Raw genomic sequence first — 18,855 nt, forward strand, 5'->3', positions numbered from 1 at the left:
TGAGGCAGGAGGATCACTTGAACGCAGGAGTTTGAAGTAGCTATGAGCTAGGCTGATACCATGGTACTCCAGCCTGGCCAATAGAGTTAGACTCTCAGAAAAAAGACAAAACAAAAGACTCTGCATCCAGTGTCAGAAAACTTATGGTGACCTGAAATCTGTTTACTAAGTCTCAGGTTTAGAACTATGCATACCTTCTTTTTATTTTGTCAGAATTCTTGTGAGGTATTCCTGAAGATGTGCACATTATTTGATTTTAGTAGACAAAGCTATTAAGAGACAAAGCAATGTCACTGTTTTTCTTTGTTTTTGGTTCAGGCAAATTAGAAATGGTGTGAGATGTAACATAACCAATTGCAATAAAATGTCTGTATTTTGCAGATTTTTGTAAGAACGAATATAAGAACATCTGTTTTCTTTTGAGACAGAGTCTCACTCTGTCACTCTGGATGGTGCCATGGCGTCATAGCTCCACAGCAAGCTCAAACTCCTAGCCTCAAGAGATCCTCTTGCCTAAGTCTCCTAAGTAGCTGGGACTACAGGCGCCTGCCACAACACCTGGTTGCTTTTTCTATTTTGAGTAGAGATGGGTAGGGTCCCTCTCTTGCTCAAGCTGTTCTTGAGCTCCTGAGTTCAAGCAATCCACCCACTTCAGCTTCCCAGAGTACTAAGATTACAGGTGTGAGCCATTTCTATTTTCATCAGTTTAGCAATCTCAACACTTTTTTTTTAAATTGAGACAGAGTCTCGCGTTGTCACCCTCAGTAGTGTGCTTTGTCATCATAGCTCACAGTAACTTCCAACTCTTGGGCTCAAGTGATTCTCTTGCCTCAGCCTCCCGAGTAGCTAGGACTAGAGGCACCTGCCACAATGCCTAGCTATTTTTTGTTGTTCTTTAGCAGGCCCAGGCCGGGTTCAAACCTACCAGACCCAGAGCATATGGCCAGGGCCCTAACAACTGAGCTACGGGCACCCCAGCAATCTGAACTTTTATTCTTTATTTTGTTCATTTAATCATATGACATATGAAATGAAATTATAAGTGACAAGAATGAGATATAATTGAGAGAATAATTTTGCCTCAGGGGATTTTCAGTCCTCATTTATTTATTTTTAGCATATCACCCCTTCAATTCAGTTTCCTTTTAGAGTTTTTATCCTGTCTTTTAGGAGATTTTTAAAAACCAAGTCTTTAAAATCACTTCTGACAACCGATAGCTGACTTTTAAGGAGGAAAATGTAACCAAAAGTTGTTATTTTATTCTTTTGAAATACATTATAAAGACAGGATGTGATATAATGCATTGGAGTGAGATCTTGGTAGTGTTTTTGTATTATTCTGTTTTCTTAAGTATTACATGATTGCTTTTAATAAAACCTTTATACCACTGGTTCTCAACCTTCATAATGCCATGACCCCTTAATACAGTTCCTCATGTTTTGGTGACCACCAACCATAAAATTATTTTTGTTGCTACTTCCTAACTGTAATTTTGCTACTGTTATGAATCATAATGTAAATATCTGATATGCAGGATGTATTTAGGCAACCCCTGTGAAAGGGTCTTTCAACCCCCAAAGGGGTCATGACCCACGGTTTGAGAACCACTGCTTTATACCATTCCAGATTAGTCTTAAGAGGAACTAACTTTTTATTTGGGCAAGAAGCCATTTTCGAAATAATGATCCTCCCTATGCTGGTTATTTCTCATGGCAGCCTTCCACTGCATTTTCTTTGTTTGGGTACTTTCTTTTTCTTCCTGCCATTCTTAGCTTTCTATTTTTCAACTTGAGTTTACAAAGAGTGTGTATTCAAAGGTTTTCCTCCAGTTCCCAGTGCTTTACTAATCTTGAGAAGTTACCCAGTGGACCAATTCTCACAGTAAGGTATAAAAATAGTCATCCAGAAAGATTACAGAATAGTCTGTCTGTGATTTGAACAAATGGATGACTTTTAAAACCAATCTAGGGAGAAGAAAACAGCTCAAATGTTATTTCCTTAGATTTTTGTCTACATAAACTTCTAGGAGAGTCTTAAAATTTAAGGGAGGAATAGAGCCTACCTTTGTCTTCTTAGATATGTATCCATCATATTCATTTCACTACTTTTATTCTAAAAATTTAGTCTAGCAATTAATTGAGTTTCTTAATAAGTGGTGGCATATGAAGTTGAATGACTTAACTCCTCTAAGTTCAAATTTCCATTTTGTAGAATAAAGAAGTAATACCTTTTCTTTCTAAAGTAAGTTTTATTTTTAAGAGCAGTTTTAGTTTTAGATTTATAAAAATGTTGTGGAAATAGTACAGGGAATCCCCACTTCCCCCCTTCTGTTAATAATAGAATTAATAATATTATTAACATCTTATGTTAATACGATACATTATTAACCTAAATCCAAACATTTTTCCTCAGTTTTGATCTGGGGTCCTTTTTAGTCTTCAGATTTCTTAGGTTCCTCTTGACTGTTATAATTTCTTAGATTTTCTTTGTTTTTGATGACTGACAGTTTTAAGGAATACTGCTCAGTATTAATAGGATGTTTCTCAAGTGGAATTAGTCTTATGTTTTTCTCATTAAGTTACGAGTTTTGTGGAGGAAGACCTTAAAGTGCCATTTTCATGACATCATGCCTAAGCTGTCTGCACATGCTTTCAGTGTGACATCACTGTTGATGTTGTAATCATTTGGCTGAGGTCATGTTTGTTTGGTTTCTCCACTGTAAAAATATTCTTTCTCCCCACTTACATAGTGTCCTTTTCCAAAGGAAGTCATTTTTATGGTCCACACTTAGGGGTGGGTAGTTAAGCTTCCCTTCCTTGAGGGTAGGATGTCTGTAGAAGTTATTTAGAATTATTCTGAATGAAAAATTTGTCTCATCTCCATTTATTTATTTATTCAATTATTTATTTATTTAAGTATAGACTCATGAATATTTCTTTTGTACTTTAGGTTATAACCCAGCACTACTTTTTTTTTTTTTTTTTTTTTGGTCAAATTGCTGTGACTACTGGGAGCTGTTTCATTTGGCTCCTATATCCGTGTGATATATCCCTGTCAGTATAGTTTTTCTTTATGGTGGGAGCAAGGAGTAGCACTTTTTTTTTTTTTTTTAACACTACAAGATTGTTCCAGGCTGGCCTTGCATATTTCCTACCCTGGTCCTAGAATTGACTAGGAGAATTGGCTCCTTTGTTTAGCAAACAGTATTAGATACTAATATCCCGATGTTAGGTGAGCTCATTGCTACTGCACATTATTGCTTCTAGGCCCTCTCAATGACAAATCAAATAAATGTGTGTATGGTAGTGACTTTTTTCATCAGTACACGTAAGTTCAGCAAACTGTGTACTGCAGTTAGAATGGGATGGAGTTGACAAACTTTATATGCAACTTTACATTTAATTTTTAGCTATATATATATATATAGGCAAGAAGGAAGGTAGGGCAAGTATATTCGTGATTATTCCAAAACAGAGCAAAATAATTAAGAGTAGTCCCATTGTTACAGCTTTTCTGGAAGACAGCTTCACAGTAGAACTCAAAATCCTAAATCAAGGATTAGGATATATCTTTTGGGGAATAATGGAGTGATTGTGGGAACTGTTTCTTCTCCCTTAAGAATCACTAGTCTACTGTAGTCTTGTTTATAGCAAAAGGAATAGAACAGCTTGAATATACCAAAAGCTGGAGATTTAGCAGAGTTAAATTACAGTATAACCATGTGATAGTTTACTCATTAAAAACAGTGGAATAGGGCTTGTTGTGGTGTTTTACGGCTATAATCTCAGCACTTTGGGAGACCGAGGCATGAGGGTGCTTAAGCCCAGGAGTTCAGGCCTTCAGTGAGCTATGATTATGCCAGGGCACTCCAGCTTGGGTGACAGTGAGACCTTGTCTAAAAAAACAAAAGAAAATTTTCAAAAGTATGAACTTAGCCAGGTAGGGTGGTTCAGGCATGTAATAGAGAGGCTACGCAACACAGCAATTACCTGTCTCTACAAAAAAATTTAATAATTAGTAGGGTGTGGTAGCAGATGCCCATAGTCCCATCTACTTAGAAGGTTAAGGCAAGAGGATTTCTTGAACCCAAGAGTTAGAGGCTACAGCATGCTATGCTGATACCACTGCACTCCAGCCTGGGCAACAGAGCAAGACCATGTCTCCAAAAAAAATTTTAGAAGACCAAACTCATTTTATAAAAATAATTATGTAAAGGTTAATTTAAGCATGTGTCTACCACAAAATTACCCACAGTTATATCTGAGTGGAGAAATTCTTTATTTCTTCCCAGTATTATTATATGAAGAAGCCAAAAACAAAAATATTTCCAGCCTATAGAACTACGCTGTAAGTTGCTATTTTTTTATAACCTATCCAGTTCTTGGTATTTTGTTACAGTAGCCCAAACTGACTAAGACATTCATTCAGGTTGTTGTATCAGTCTTGGTAAGATGAATCATAGGTCTGACCCTGGATGATATCCTAGAAGTGAATAGGAAGAGAGAGCGTTCAGACTCTGCAAAGAGAGGATCTCCTGATTAATCATTATTTGTGGGAGCTAGAATCAGAAATCTGTTTGGTTCTGGATCCAAATGACAGAGAAAGGGTAAAACCCGCTGCTGTTCATGAAAATAAGGATGTCTTAAGAAACACTGGAGGCAGGTGGGAAATGAGAGTGGTATTTGAAAGTCCGGGATAATTGACATATACCTCTTAAGTATTCATTTTGATGCATTTTGACAATTGTATATGTCTGTGTAGCCACCAAAGAAAATACTAACATTTCTTTCATCTCAGAGAGTTTACTCATGCCCCTTTCGATTTCCTACCCTATGCCTCTCCCACCCAGAAGGGAGGTATTTTCTGATTTCTGTAACCATAGGATTTTGCTCAACATAATGTTTTGGAAATTCATCTAAGTTGTTGCAGGTATTAGAGGTTCGTTTTTATTGCTGGGTAGTATTTCATTATATGAGTATACCATAATTTATCTCTTTTTCTGTAGACAGACCTTTGGGGTTTCTGGTTTGCAGCTATTACAGATAATAGGAATGGAATTGCTGGATCATGGTAGTTAGCTATATATTTAACTTTACAAGAAACTGCTGTATAGTTTACCAGAGTGGTTTTATCATTTTACACTCTCTTTAGCAATACTTGAGAATTCCATTCATTTCATGTCCTTACCAATGTTTGGTATTTCTTTTTTTTTTTTTAGTCAGTCTAATGTGTGTTATTGTGTTTATCATTTCTGAGGGATATATACTATTTATTCCTTTTGCTGCTTGGAATATAAGAGATTTGGCATGCCACTATAATGACAGGGTTTCCTTTAAACATTTACTATATTGCATATACAGACTTTGGAGAATTGACTTTCAAAATGCAGTGAACATTTTTAGCATTTGTTATTACTTGAAAAAAGTGTTCAATAGTTAATATGTTTCAAGTAACAGGTTGTGACAGGGTTTCTATGGGTAAAACATATATAAAATTAATCAACAGTAGGCTCTGCACCTGTAGGTCAGTGGTTAGGGCTCTGGCCACATACACCAGGGCTGCTAAGTTCGAAAATATTCTCTTGCCTCAGCCTCCCTATTGGGGAGGCTTGGGAGGCTGAGGCAAGAGAATCACATAAGCCCAACAGTTTGAGCTTGCTATGAGCTGTGACACCATGGCACTCTATGGAAGGTGACATAGTCTCCTATATATATATATTAATCAACAGTAATGTGTTAGTATATTTAAAATCATAATAAAAATCTTTTCTCTGATCCTGTTGCTCATAGAAAATCTTTAGAGCAGGAGTTGGCAAACTGCCACCTGGAAGCCAAATTCAGTATGCGTCTTATTTTATTAGAACACAACAGTCCTCACTTATTTACATACTGTCTTTAGAGGGGAAGTTGAATAATTGAGACTTGGACTACCACCCAAAACCAAATACTTTTGTTATCTGACCTTTTACAGAAAAAGTGCAAGATGTCAATACTGCATAATCCTATGGCATTTTATTAAGTTTTCTTCTGGAGACAAAGGTTGTATTTCTTGGGATAAATGAAGCAGCCAAAACACAAACACAGTTTATATATATATATATATATATATATTTTTTTTTTTAAATTAAATCATAGCTATGTACATTAATGCAATTATGGGGTACAATGTGCTGGTTTTATATACAATTTGAAATACTTTTATCAAACTGGTTAACATAGCCCTCACTGCATTTTCTTAGTTATTGTGTTAAGACTTTTATATTCTGTACTTAGTAGATTTAACATGTACCCTTGTAAAATGCACCATAGGTGTGGTCCCACCAGTTACCCTCCCTCCACCCATTCTTCCCCCCTCCCCTACAAAACCAGTTTATAAAAAACACCTCTGCTGGCAGGCAGCGCCTATGGCTCAGTGGGTAGGGCTCTGGCCCCATATACTGAGGGTGGCAGGTTCAAACCCAGCCTGGCCAAACTGCAACAAAAAGAGTTAGCCAGGTGTTGTGGAGGGCGCCTATAGTCCCAGCTACTTGGGAGGCTGGGTCAAGAGAATCGCCTAAGCCCACGAGTTGGAGTTTGCTGTGAGCTGTGTGATGCCACAGCACTCTACTAAGTGAGACTCTGTCTTTATTTAAAAAAAAAAAAAAAAAAAAACACCTCTGCCATAACATAATTTTTAGGACTCACTGACAATACATTCGTTCCCTACTCTTTTAAGGGTTCCATCTCTGCATCGTTGTCTTCAGTACATTCGTAAAATCTTGTCTGTGAAGGCATTTTACCAACTACAGCCTAGTTAAGAGGACATATTTGGTTACTTCAATCAATTTGACCATGAATACTGTTATCCAATATGTTTTGTACCAACAAGCTCTCTGCATTCGCTACATCTGTGTTTAACTCTTTAGAAACAAAAAGAATACATATTGTTGTGTAAAGCTTAATTTTGTAAAGCCCTTGGTTTGGATGCTTTGCAGTAGCTCTTTGCTGTGTTCTTTTAGGAAAGGATCTTTCATAATGTTGCTTTATTTTCAGAACCTTTTCAAATTTAATAATGTCATTTTCTGATAGGAATTTTCTAAATTCATCATTTTTAGAATTTCTGGATTTTTTTTTATGGCTTGGCCTCTGGCAAGTCAAATGGATATAGTCCAAGTCCTTTAGTGTATTTCCTAAGTCCAAGTATATTAAGCATATTGTTTACATGGAACTCCTTGATTTGTTATCATTCTAATTCAGTGTGTGAATTTTCAAATTGACCTACTCTCAGGGCATTTTCCTCGGTCATTTTCTGAGGATTTCCATGATCAATGTATAAGGGATGGCAGATTGATGAGAGTTGACTAGTTATAGAATGTTTCAGTTTCTTTTAAATTTTTCTATCTTATATGAATTTGAATTTCTAAATCATATATATCCCTGTGTGTCCTTTTTAGGTTATCTTTTCCATCATTCTGATTAAGATTGATGTTACTGATATGAAATATTTTTGGAACTTTCCATATTCCTCTCAATTCTTAATCTAATTTTCTAATTTTTTTTTTTTCTTTTTTGAGACAGAGCCTCAAACTGTCCCCCTGGCAGCTCACAGCAACCTCCAACTCCTGGGCTCAAGCGAGTCTCCTGCCTCTGCCTCCCAAGTAGCTGGGACCACAGGCGCCCACCACAACACCTGGCTATTTTTTGGTTGCAGCCATCGTTGTTTGGCAGGCCCAGGCTGGATTTGAACCCGCCACCTTAGGTGTATGTGGCTGGCGCCTTAGCCACTTGAGCCACAGGCACCGAGCCTAATTTTCTAATCTTCATGCCTGTTTTAAAATGCAGTTTGTCATTTTTAGCTTCCATTATTTTACAGAATCCCTAGAGTAAATTCATGGGAATCACCGGATTGTTTTCTAATGTTGATAATTAAGAATAAAGCTAGTATGAACATTTGAGTACAAGTCTTTGTATGCATTTATATTTTCATTTTTGTTGAGTAAATACCTAGGAGTAGAATCATTGCGATGTATGGTAAGTATATGTTTAATGTTATAAAAAACTGCCAAACTTTTCGCAAAGTATATGTAATACTTTGCATCCCCCTCTCAACAATGTACAGGAGTTCCAGTTGTTTCTTACACCTTTGCCAATGCCTGGTATCTTATGTCTTCTTAATTTAAGCATTTGGTAGGTATGTATTGGGATCTCATTGTGGTTTTAATTTCCTTTCCCTGATGACTTACAACGTTGACATCTTTTAAAGTGCTTATTTGCCATCTGTTGTATCCTCTTTAGTAAAGTATCTGTTTAATCTTTTAGTCTGTTTAATCTGTTTAACCTATTTACTCCCTCCACTTTTTTTTATTGTTTGTTTGTCTCTTCATAAGTTTTAAGAGTTATGTATTCTGAATTGCCTTGATCTATGGGTTATCTTTTCATGTTATTAATAGTGGCTTTTGAATAGCAGAATTTTATTTTTTTCTATTTTTTTTTTACAGATTAGTCGAGTACAATAATGAGAAGGGAGGAAAGAGTAGAACAAGAAGTTCAATCTGTAACTGATTGTGAATAATCAAGTGAGATAACTTGATTGTTATCTCTACCTTCAGACCAGCCTGAATAGTAGGATTTTAAAATTTTGAGGAAGTGTTCAGTTTATAATTTTTTCCTTTATGATTCATGACCCATAGGGACCACTCTAGATAGCTCTGCAACTCTGTGTGTTCAGCTTATTCCTCTCCAGTACTGTGCCCTACACTTGTAGCCACCTTGCCTCCCAGAATTCTATGTGCTTGCTCTCCTGGATACATGGAGATGCCGATGCCCCAGTCCCAGCTCTGATTTAGGTCCCTCTTCATGTGCTATAACCTAGAAGTTGGCACTGTGGAACTAGCTGCTGTGGTCTTGGGTCTCACCTTGAATTTTTTCCTTTTGTCAGAGATTACCACTCAGAGTCCTGAATTGCCTTAACTGTTATTAAAACTGTATTAATAATAGTATATGGGAGTAAAACAGTTTGGGAATATCTTTAAAAATAGAGTTTGCTGGTTAAGAAAGTAATGCTGCTAGACCTGGGAACATGATTACCTGAAAGGCTAGAAAATTCCTGGACCAGAGAACAGAATCACTTTCATTTTTCCTCCTAAAATTATCTTAAAACTTAAGATAATCAGTCTCTTGGATGATGGGCCGATTATGAAGTATTTTCACCAAGAAAAATCAACTCTCTTGTCTTAACTATGAAGACAATACATTGTTAAAGTAGAAGGTCATCTTTCTGTGTGCCAGCTCTTTAGTGTGCAAACAAATAAAATTTAACAAGGGGAAAGTACTGGAAATAACTGGGTAGTTGATGTGTTTTACGAAAGATTGCTAACATTGTCGACATTTGTTCAGTTTTAGTTAACTCATTATAGGAAAGGAAACAGTTTTTGTCCATTGGAAAAAGCAAAGGATATTTCCCCCTAGCCTATGTGAATCCTTGGCGTTTGATGGTCTTGTTTCATACTGGGTAGATTGTTGTGTGCATTTGTGTGCCATTTATGCTTAAGATAAACCCCAATTAAGAAACTTCTTTCTTCTGGAGAACTGGCATGTGGGCTTCATGCCAAAGATCCATTAAAGCAGAAATATTTGTATCCAGTTTTTCTAACAGGAGCACTTTACCTCCTCCTTTTGAAATTAGGTTCAGTATTTTTCTATGGGAAATTGTTTTGAATAGCACATTTTCACTCTTAACCAAAGAAGGGTCTCCAGGTGTACTTCTTTGCAACAGGGATGGAGTATAACATAGAGGATATAGAGTGGAAAAGTTGCTTTTCCTCATCTTTTTTTCTCTTTGCATTTGCTTTTGCTTGAGTGGTTGGTACCTGAAGAGGCAGTAACTGTAGCCTTGCATATGTGCATGATGTCCTTGTAACATTTTAAAGCATGTAAATGAGCAGACTTCCTTGCCTAAACCTGAACAAGCATTTACATGAATCCTTCTCTTTATGTTTCCACAGGAGTCTCCCCAGGACAGTGCTATTACCCGGGATATTAACAGGACGTTCCCAGCCCATGACTACTTTAAGGACACAGGAGGAGATGGACAAGATTCTTTATATAAAATATGCAAGGTATTTCATGTAAAAATTTTTTTAAAGACTCAGATTTTGTAAATTCAAAGGTAACAGCACAATCTTAGACTCATTAAAGAACAAGAAATAATTACAAACAAAATGTTAGGGTTTCTTTTTCCCTTTTAATCAGGATTTTCAGATGACAGTCCCCTGCTCTACATTTAGACTTTACAAATTTTTTTATGTTAAAAGCCTTTGAACCTTGTAACATTGCAAACTCCCTCTACAGTGGGAAGCATTATTGCCCATCTAGGTGGACTTATGACACTGCAGCATAAAAAATGGTGGCAAGTATTGATTTCTGTCAAAAGGTCTGTATCTGAATACTGTAAAGGAAATGATAGCCTGTTCAACTTCAGTAATCCATCTTTGAGTGTATTTTAGTACGTCAGAACTATAAGCCTATCAAGCAAGAAGAACGTAGGACCCATTTTCTAACCTTCATCTCTCTTCAGAACTGGTCTTCAGCCTTTTCTTCCCAAAATTCATAAAAGTACTTATTTAGCATCTGCTATGTAAGAAGTATAGACATGACATGAGGTATGTCCTTAAAGGGCTCATATAGTACAATTGGGAAAGAAAGACAGCTAGTTTTAGGACAGGTTATCAATAAAGGATAGGTTTATGATGAATTGGGTGCTGTAAACTATACGGGCAGTTTGAATTTAGAGAAATATTTCTTAAGTTCAATTTTAATTTTTCCAAGACCAGCAGATGCAAAGGTTTCAAATCAGAGCTTGCAAAGCTATAATTTCTATTGTAATCTTCGTCTTTTAGCTGCTTGCCAGTTTTATTTCCCAATTAAGCAGTCACTCCTACTATCTTTCACCTTACTGCAAAATTTCACGGAAGAAAACCCTCTGTTTACTGCCTCTGGTTCCTCATTACATACTTCTGGCTGCACCATAGAGTGGTTCCTATCTATGTTAAGATTTTGCAGCTCTTTCTCTCTTGACATTTCACTCTCCCGGCTATATAACTCTCCCATGACTTCTCCAAGTCTTCATTATTTTATCTTAGTCCACTCAGCCCTAGAACTGCAGCCTTCCCCCTTAGTTGGTAGTTCTTCCACCTTTACACCATCTCTGTGCATGATCCCTTCTATGCCCAAAGCTCTAGCTATCACCACTACACACGTATTCCCAAATCTGCATTAATTCAGAGTCTTCAGTTTCCAGCTGCCAGTTAGTCTCCATGTCAAGGTCTGTCAAGTACATCAAACAAAACAAGTCTGAAAATAGAATTCATTTAAAAACATGTTTTATCATGAAAATTTTCAAACATACACAAAAGTTGATTAGTGTAATGAATTTGTATCATTCAGTATTTATCAACGTATTGGTCTAATTGCTTCATCTGTCCCTTTTTGTCTCTTTCCTCAAGTACTTCAAAGCAAATATTAGACTTCATGGTCCTAAATTTGTCACTGTGCATCCCTAAAAAGTAAGATTATTATCCATTTATACCATCTAATTGCCTCTCCACATTCAGACTTCCTAAAATGTCTTTACACAGTTGGTTATAATCAGGATCCAACAAGATCCACTTTACATGCAATTGTTGTATCTTTTTAAATTAATAACAGCTCTCCTTTTCCCCCATGCAATTTGTCCTCCTGAAGATGTAATTATTTCTGTCAGTTTTCTTAACCTTTCTTTGTCCAGGTTGAGTTAGGTATGATTGATGTCTCTTACAGCTGCATTTCTCTCTTTGCTGCCCTTGTACAGGCCAGTATCGTTTGTTGCTGGCATTTTTACAAGACCTGCTTTAATAGTCTCCCTGCCTTTGAGTTCTAGCCGGTTCATTTTTTGCTCCATGTTTATCCCAGAAGTGGATCATTTCAATGGCCTTCACAAAATAAAGTCTGCTTTATAACTCATAGAATGAAATGAAACCTCCTTAGTTCATCTTGTGGTTCTAAATTCCTTAGCTTAGCATCAAAGATATTTTATAATATGTCTTGGCTTATCCCTTGCTGCTTCTTCCCCAAATATTTTAGGCTTTAGCTACATTGAAATTCTTACCATGCTCTAGTTGATTTAGTTGTCTAACTTCCCCACCGGACTATGATGTTTTCAAGGACAGGAATCATTTCTTATATATGGTACCATCTGTATCACTTGCATAGTGCTTAGCCTATAGTATGTGCTGGTTAAATGTTGATGAACCTAAGTGTCCATCAACAGATAAGTGGATAAAGAAATTGTGGTACATACACATAACGGAATATTATTATATATAGCCATTAAAAGAATGAAATCCTGCTATTTGCAGCAACATAGATGGAACTGGAGAACATTATGTTAAGTGAAACAAGCCAAGCACAGAAATACAGATCTTACGTGTTCTCACTCATATGTGGTAGCTAAATATTAAAACAATTGATCTCATGGAGACAGAGTAAAGTGACAGTTACCAGAGGCTGAGACAGGTACAGAAGGAAGGAGAGCAAACTGGGGGCGTTTGATGAATGCAAAAATAAAGGTAGATAGATAGAATGAACAATATGTGATAGCACAACAAAGTGACTATAATAAACAATAAGGTACAGTATATTTTAAAATAACTAGAAATATTGAATTAGAATGTTCCTAACACAAAGAAATGATAAATGCCTAAGGTGATGGATACCCCAGTTACCCTGATTTGATTAATGCTCATTGTATGCCTGTATCAAAACATCACCTATATCCTACAAGTATATATAACTATTATGTAACCATAATAATTAAAAGTAAAAATTTTCTATACATAAACATAAAAAGCATTGATGAATCAGTAAAATGCCTTATGTTTCATTAGTCAATATGAATCTTATACTCCAAATATATCATGTAATTTCATGATGGTATGCATTCCTTTAAGATCTTACATCAACCAGAAAACTGTTCTCCACCTGTAGAAATTCAATACATTTTCATCCTACTACATAATTTGTTATGCTATGTGCTGAACACTTTAAATGAAAGGACTGAATGAGAATAATGTGTCCACTCTATGATATTAATACTATGTTTCTTTTCATCTCTTACAAATGAAGAATATAAGTGCATGACCAAGATCTAGACCTAGATATTAAGCAGTTGTGGGATTTAAGCCCAACTGCAACTAACTCTAAAACCTCTTCTTTCTTTTCTAACTAATAAACTATTCATGGATACCTTCAAAGACAAGGCCAAACAACTTTCCAAAGAACTGTGTTGGCATGTATCACTACTTATTTATAACACAATCTTAACAACATTGGCATTAACATTTGTTAAGATTTATTAATTTGATAGGTGGAAAGTGGTGCCTCATTCTGTTGCTAACAGATGACTTTCAAAGTCCTCTTTGCACATCCAGGCTTTGGAGAAAGCATTCCTGTTTATCATCCTGTAGGTCTCTCATCAGATAAGCTGTGATGAAATCAGGGGGTATAGAAAGATTACATTAAATTCCACCTGAATTTATGAAAGCATGATTATAATATATGTATTTTTAAAAGCTGTAGTTTTACCAAAAGCTTTCATTATCTGATAAACATTGGCATCATGTTTTGCTAAGAGATAAATTATAAACATACCCAATTCTAAATTTCTTTCTTAGGACTCAGAGGAACTTTGGCACCAAAAAATAAATAAATAAATAAATGGAGATAAAAGGAGTTTCACTAAAAATAAATTTGTCAAATAGGAAATAGCATCATGGATCTGTAAGAATTTCTTTTTCTGCCATAGTTTATGTGAAAACTACAAATATTAATCATAAAAACAGAACTCTGAAAAAGAACTAAAGACTCAAAGAGTTAATCGTGAGGAATGTTTTATGTGAATATTCTATTCAAGATAATATTTAGAGGAGATGGTTAGTAATCATTTGCTGCCAAGAAAAATAAAAAGAATTCCAGAAGAACCCACAAGAGGTTTCAGAATAATACTCTTATCAAAAAAGTTATTACTGGTATTGTGGAAAAAATTATATTTAGGTGTCTTTGCCAAGAGAGTTTTTCCCAGAAAGAAAAATGAATAATATTAACAGTGTTTATTTAGTAAGTGCATGCTACATGTGAGGCTAAGTTGTAAAAGACATCACCTTCTCAAGAAGCTCACAAACCAGTAAAGAAGACTAACAGTTAAAATGCAATGTGGTAAGTGCTGTGATAACTGTGCATATGTAGCAGGAAAGAGAAGGTTTATTGTGGGGTATTTAGAATAAGATTGGGGCCAGAAGGAGGAGTGTGCTTTTAGGGCAGGTAAGAGGGAAAAGGACATCTCAAGCAAAAGGAGCACCAGGAGTAACAACAATTAAATATAAGAACCTTTTTTTAGTGCTAAAGTAGTTTTTGCTCTACCTTCCCCACTCATTGGCCACAGGAAATGTCATGGTGACAGTTCTATTTATTGTAAAGAAAAAACTGAGATTGGAGAGAAGTGTTGGCATCATTCATTGTCAGTCAGAATGGACAGTGGGGTGTGGGTTGCACCCTGCTGGGTCTTATATTCAAGGTCCTTTAGGGCTACCCTGAGCCCCAAGTGACTGTGTTCATTTACATCCCTATGGGTTTCTTTTCCAGGCTTACTCTGTGTATGATGAAGAGATTGGCTATTGCCAGGGCCAGTCATTTCTTGCTGCTGTGCTGCTTCTCCACGTAAGTAATTAGGGCTCTGTCATGTCTTGCACATGGCCTGCCTCACCTGCTGGCCTTAGGCTTGGGCAAGGTTTTATATTGGGTTTAGCCAGACTCTTAGACATGAGGGGTTTTTTGTTTGTTTTGTTTTTTTCCCGTGGCAGTTTGGCCGAGGCTGGGTTCGAACCCACCATCCTCGGTATATGGAGCCAGCGCCCTACTCACTGAGCCACAGGCGCCGCCCTAGACATGAGTTTTAAGTCTCATATCTGGGTAACTTTTTCCTTCAGTTAACTTAATGTCATTATGGAAGAGAAACATGATGAAAATAAATGGCAGTGTTGAAAACTAGTACAAGGATAGACTTCTTTCTTACGAGGCTGATTGAATACACTTCAGTGTTGGTTGGACCCTTGGGGATATTTTATCTTCTCTAAAGTAGCCAGTGTCATTAATGTTTGTTTGGGAATTTATTTATTGGGGTAGGAGGAAGGAAGCAAAGTTGGCTTTCTATTAGTGCCATTTTATTCACTCATTCGCTTAGCAAAAACTTTTGCCCTCCAGTGTTTTGAATTTCTTTCAAATCTGTAGAAAAGTCAAGAAAATATTAACATGAATACTCTACCTAATTTACCAATTAAAATTTTCTGCACTGATGCTTTTGTCTCTCTGCGTCTTTTTTTCTTTTCTTACACACATACATGTACACAGACACACATTTTACTTACACGTGCACATAGACACATACTTTACTTTTTACTCCAGAAAGTGTTTTGAAATTATTCTTGGAAAGTAAGTAGCAAACATCAAGATATTTCACTCCTAAATACTTGAGCATGTGCCTTCTAAGGAAGGGACATTCTACAACATAACCATAGTACCTCAATCACATCCAAGAAATTCCACATTGATTCAGCAATGTCTGATACACACTGCACATTCAATTTCCCCCCCTTATTTACTCCATAGAGTCCTTTATAGCTTTTTTTCTAGTCAAGACTTTTCTTTGTTTAAGACAGAGTCTCACTCCATTGCCCTGTGTAGAGTGCAGTGGTGTCATAGCTCACAGCAACCTCCAACTCCTGGGCCTGAGCAATTCTTTTGTTTTGGCCTCCCAAGTGGCTGGGACTATAGGCCATCTGTCTCAGTGCTTGGCTAATTTTTCTATGTTTAGTAGAAATGGGGTTTTGCTCTTACTCAGGCTGATATCCAATGCCTGAACTCAGGCAATCCACCTATCTCTGCCTTCCAGAGTGCTAGGATTATAGATGTGAGCCACCACATCTGACCTTTTATTTTTTTAAATCTAAATTATCTTCTTGCCTTTTTTGTGTTCTGTGCCATTGATTGTTTTAAAAAATTCAGGCAAATTGTCATATAAAATGTCTCACATTCTTGGTTTATTTCATCATTTTCTCATGATTCAGTTTAAAATGCTTGCCAAGACTAACACACAGGTGATAATCAGCAAAGAGTTATTAAGTTTGTTATGGTCTATGCTGGAGATCAGTTATGAACAAGGTAGACACAGTCCCAATCTTATGGATGTGGACCTAGTAAATTCAACAACTTTTAAATAATTACATGCCTGGGTACTATGGCTCATGCCTATAATCCTAGGACTCTGTCTCAAACAAAGACAGAAAAAAAGAGACTAGTGTGACTAGAGCAGGGGTCCTCAAACTTTTTAAACAGGGGGCCAGTTCACTGTCCCTCAGACCGTTGGAGGGCCAGACTGCGGGCGCCGGGATGAGTTGGCTGCTAAGCAGGACAGGCAGCAGCAGCAGAAACACCCAGCAGGCCAGATAAATGTCCTAGGTGGGCTGCATGTGGCCCATGGGTCAGGATGCCTAGACTAGAGTATCCTGAGGGACTGAGCAATGGGGATTGGGGGGGGAAGCGAGAGATAGCCATGGAGACAGGTCACTGAGTCTAGATATTGCTTCTGTATGCAATGAGAAGCTTGTGAAGGGTATTAAGCCATTTTGTGTAGTTACAATACACATTGTACATCCCTCATGTGAAATGCTTGAGAGCAGCAGTGGTTTTGATTCAGTATTTTTTCCATATCTTGGAATATTTGTATTATACCAGTTGAGCCACCCAGCTTTGAAAATCCAAAACGCTCTAATGAGCATTTCCTTTGAGCATCAGGTCCGCACCCCAAAAGGTTCAGATTTTGGAGCATTTCAGATTTTCGGATTTGGGATACTCAACCTATACAAGTAAAACAAAAACTACTGACCAGGCACAGTGACTCATGCCTTTAATCCTAGCAGTCTGGAAGGCCTAGGCAGATGTATTGCTTTAGCTTAGGAGTTCAAGACCAGCCTAAGCAAGAGGCAGAACCGATCTCTACTAAGAATAGAAAAACTAGGCAGGCATGGCGGTGATGCCTGAGTCCAGCTACATGGGAGACTAAAGCAAGAGGATTGCTTGAGCCCAAGCATTTTGAGGTTGCTGTGAGCTATGATAATGTTAGCAAAGAGGGTCCAGCTGCCTGTCACTGTCCAGCCAATATTCAGAGACAGGCCCAACTAGCTTTATTATCAGAAGGCCAGTGTTTCTAGAGAATAGTGAGAGTAACCTTTTCATGACTGTTCTGTTCTTCCATTTCCAAAACCACAGTTTTATACATAAAAGTTAAAAGTAAAAACCTTATTAACCCTTATCTTAAACAACAATAATTAACACTTACCTTAAATAATAGTAATCACCATGACCTATAATTATTATTATAAACAATAATTGACATAACTCATGACCCATACAATAGCTTTCCAATTCAGAAGTTAATCTCCTAAGTCAGTCATCCTAAACTACTCAAATATATACCTTCAGGTTAAAGCTGAATTTATAGAACAAGAATGGGAGACATGAGGTAAAGGTCACCGAGGATCTAAACTGACCAGACCAACTGTGTCATGTCAGCCCCAGCCTGACTGACTCCCTCTTACTCTGACTATGTGCTCTCAACGATGCCACAGCATTCAGGGGACCAGAGTGATAGAGTGATTGTTTATTAGAAGATGGAAACACTTCCAGTACAATCGAAGGGGTCGCAGAGGGTTCACTACTTTGGTTTCTTTTTTGACTCTGAACCTAGGTTGTTAGTACTGGTAGTCATGTGAAAATATGATAAAGCTCTGACATTAATAAAGTGGTCAAATTGTTACTGTGTTTAATCAGAATTTGTGTATCAGAGTCTCACAACTTTGTGTGATTTGTCTTCATTCTTATCCTTAGCTAATAGACATTTGTCCTCATTTAAGTATCATAACCACTTTTTTTTTTTTAATGAAAGGTCTTTATTGGTGGGAGAGGGAGGCTGTAGAGCAGCACCACGGAGGAAAGAAAAGAGAAGAGAAAAGGGGAGAGAAAAGGAGGAGAGGGAGGAGAAGAGAGAGAGCTCATAACCACCTGAAAATGAGTTTCTCATCAAATCCTCCATGTCTTGTTTTGAATTCTGTGCTGCTTGCCATAGTGTTAAGATAAATGCTTGTTTCTGAGTGAGGAGAGATGGGCTGCCTAGTGTTAGAATCACCACTGTGGGTCGGGCCAATTCTTCATGTGTGGCAAAGTGAAGTTGCTGTGCATGACAAAGCTTCAGAGATCTGGTCTTTGCCCCAAATCCCCTTACCTTTCCAGTAATAATCTGCTGTGCTTTTCTCATTTATTACTTAATCTGCTTTGCTTTTTAGCTCTGCTTTATTCTCAGTGATTTCTGTGTTGTTCAGCCCACCTCTATCATCTTGGTCCACAGAACCCTGCCCACCTTCTTCACTGTTCTGAAGGATTGCTATGCTCACACTAAGCTTTAAATAACATTTCCAGTGCATTTCTTTTTCCTTTTTTTAAAAGTAGACTTCTTGCCAGTTTCTCAGGGAAACGTTTTTCCCTAAAGCTGTGGAAGATATAGGTATTATTATAAATGGGTACCACTTGTTAATACAAGTAAAGGGGGGGTTAGCGTTACTACAAGCATCTTAAACAAGCTTAAAATTTGTAAGGTTCTTTTATAACAAGTTATGTTTTTAACACCAACGAAGAAGAAAAATAATTTTTAAGAGAGGTAAAGTGGTTAACAAAAGGTTTCTCCTACACTGTGTATGTATCATCCTATTCCTTTTTTTTTTTTTTTTTTTT

At 37.0% G+C, this 18,855-nt stretch overlaps 1 protein-coding gene across 1 annotated transcript in view; it reads left to right on the forward strand.

The window, feature by feature from the left end:
• Positions 1 to 18,855, forward strand: part of RABGAP1 (RAB GTPase activating protein 1) — a 157,425-nt gene that overhangs the window by 103,167 nt on the left and 35,403 nt on the right. Inside the window, exons 14-15 of the mRNA XM_003785286.1 lie at positions 9,984 to 10,097; positions 14,656 to 14,730. Coding sequence (XP_003785334.1) covers positions 9,984 to 10,097; positions 14,656 to 14,730 — 189 coding nt within the window. The remainder of the gene's footprint in view (positions 1 to 9,983; positions 10,098 to 14,655; positions 14,731 to 18,855) is intronic.

Source organism: Otolemur garnettii, unplaced genomic scaffold (assembly GCF_000181295.1).
Source record: "Otolemur garnettii isolate 467f Iridium unplaced genomic scaffold, OtoGar3 scaffold00014, whole genome shotgun sequence".
Classification (NCBI taxonomy): Eukaryota; Metazoa; Chordata; class Mammalia; order Primates; family Galagidae; genus Otolemur; species Otolemur garnettii.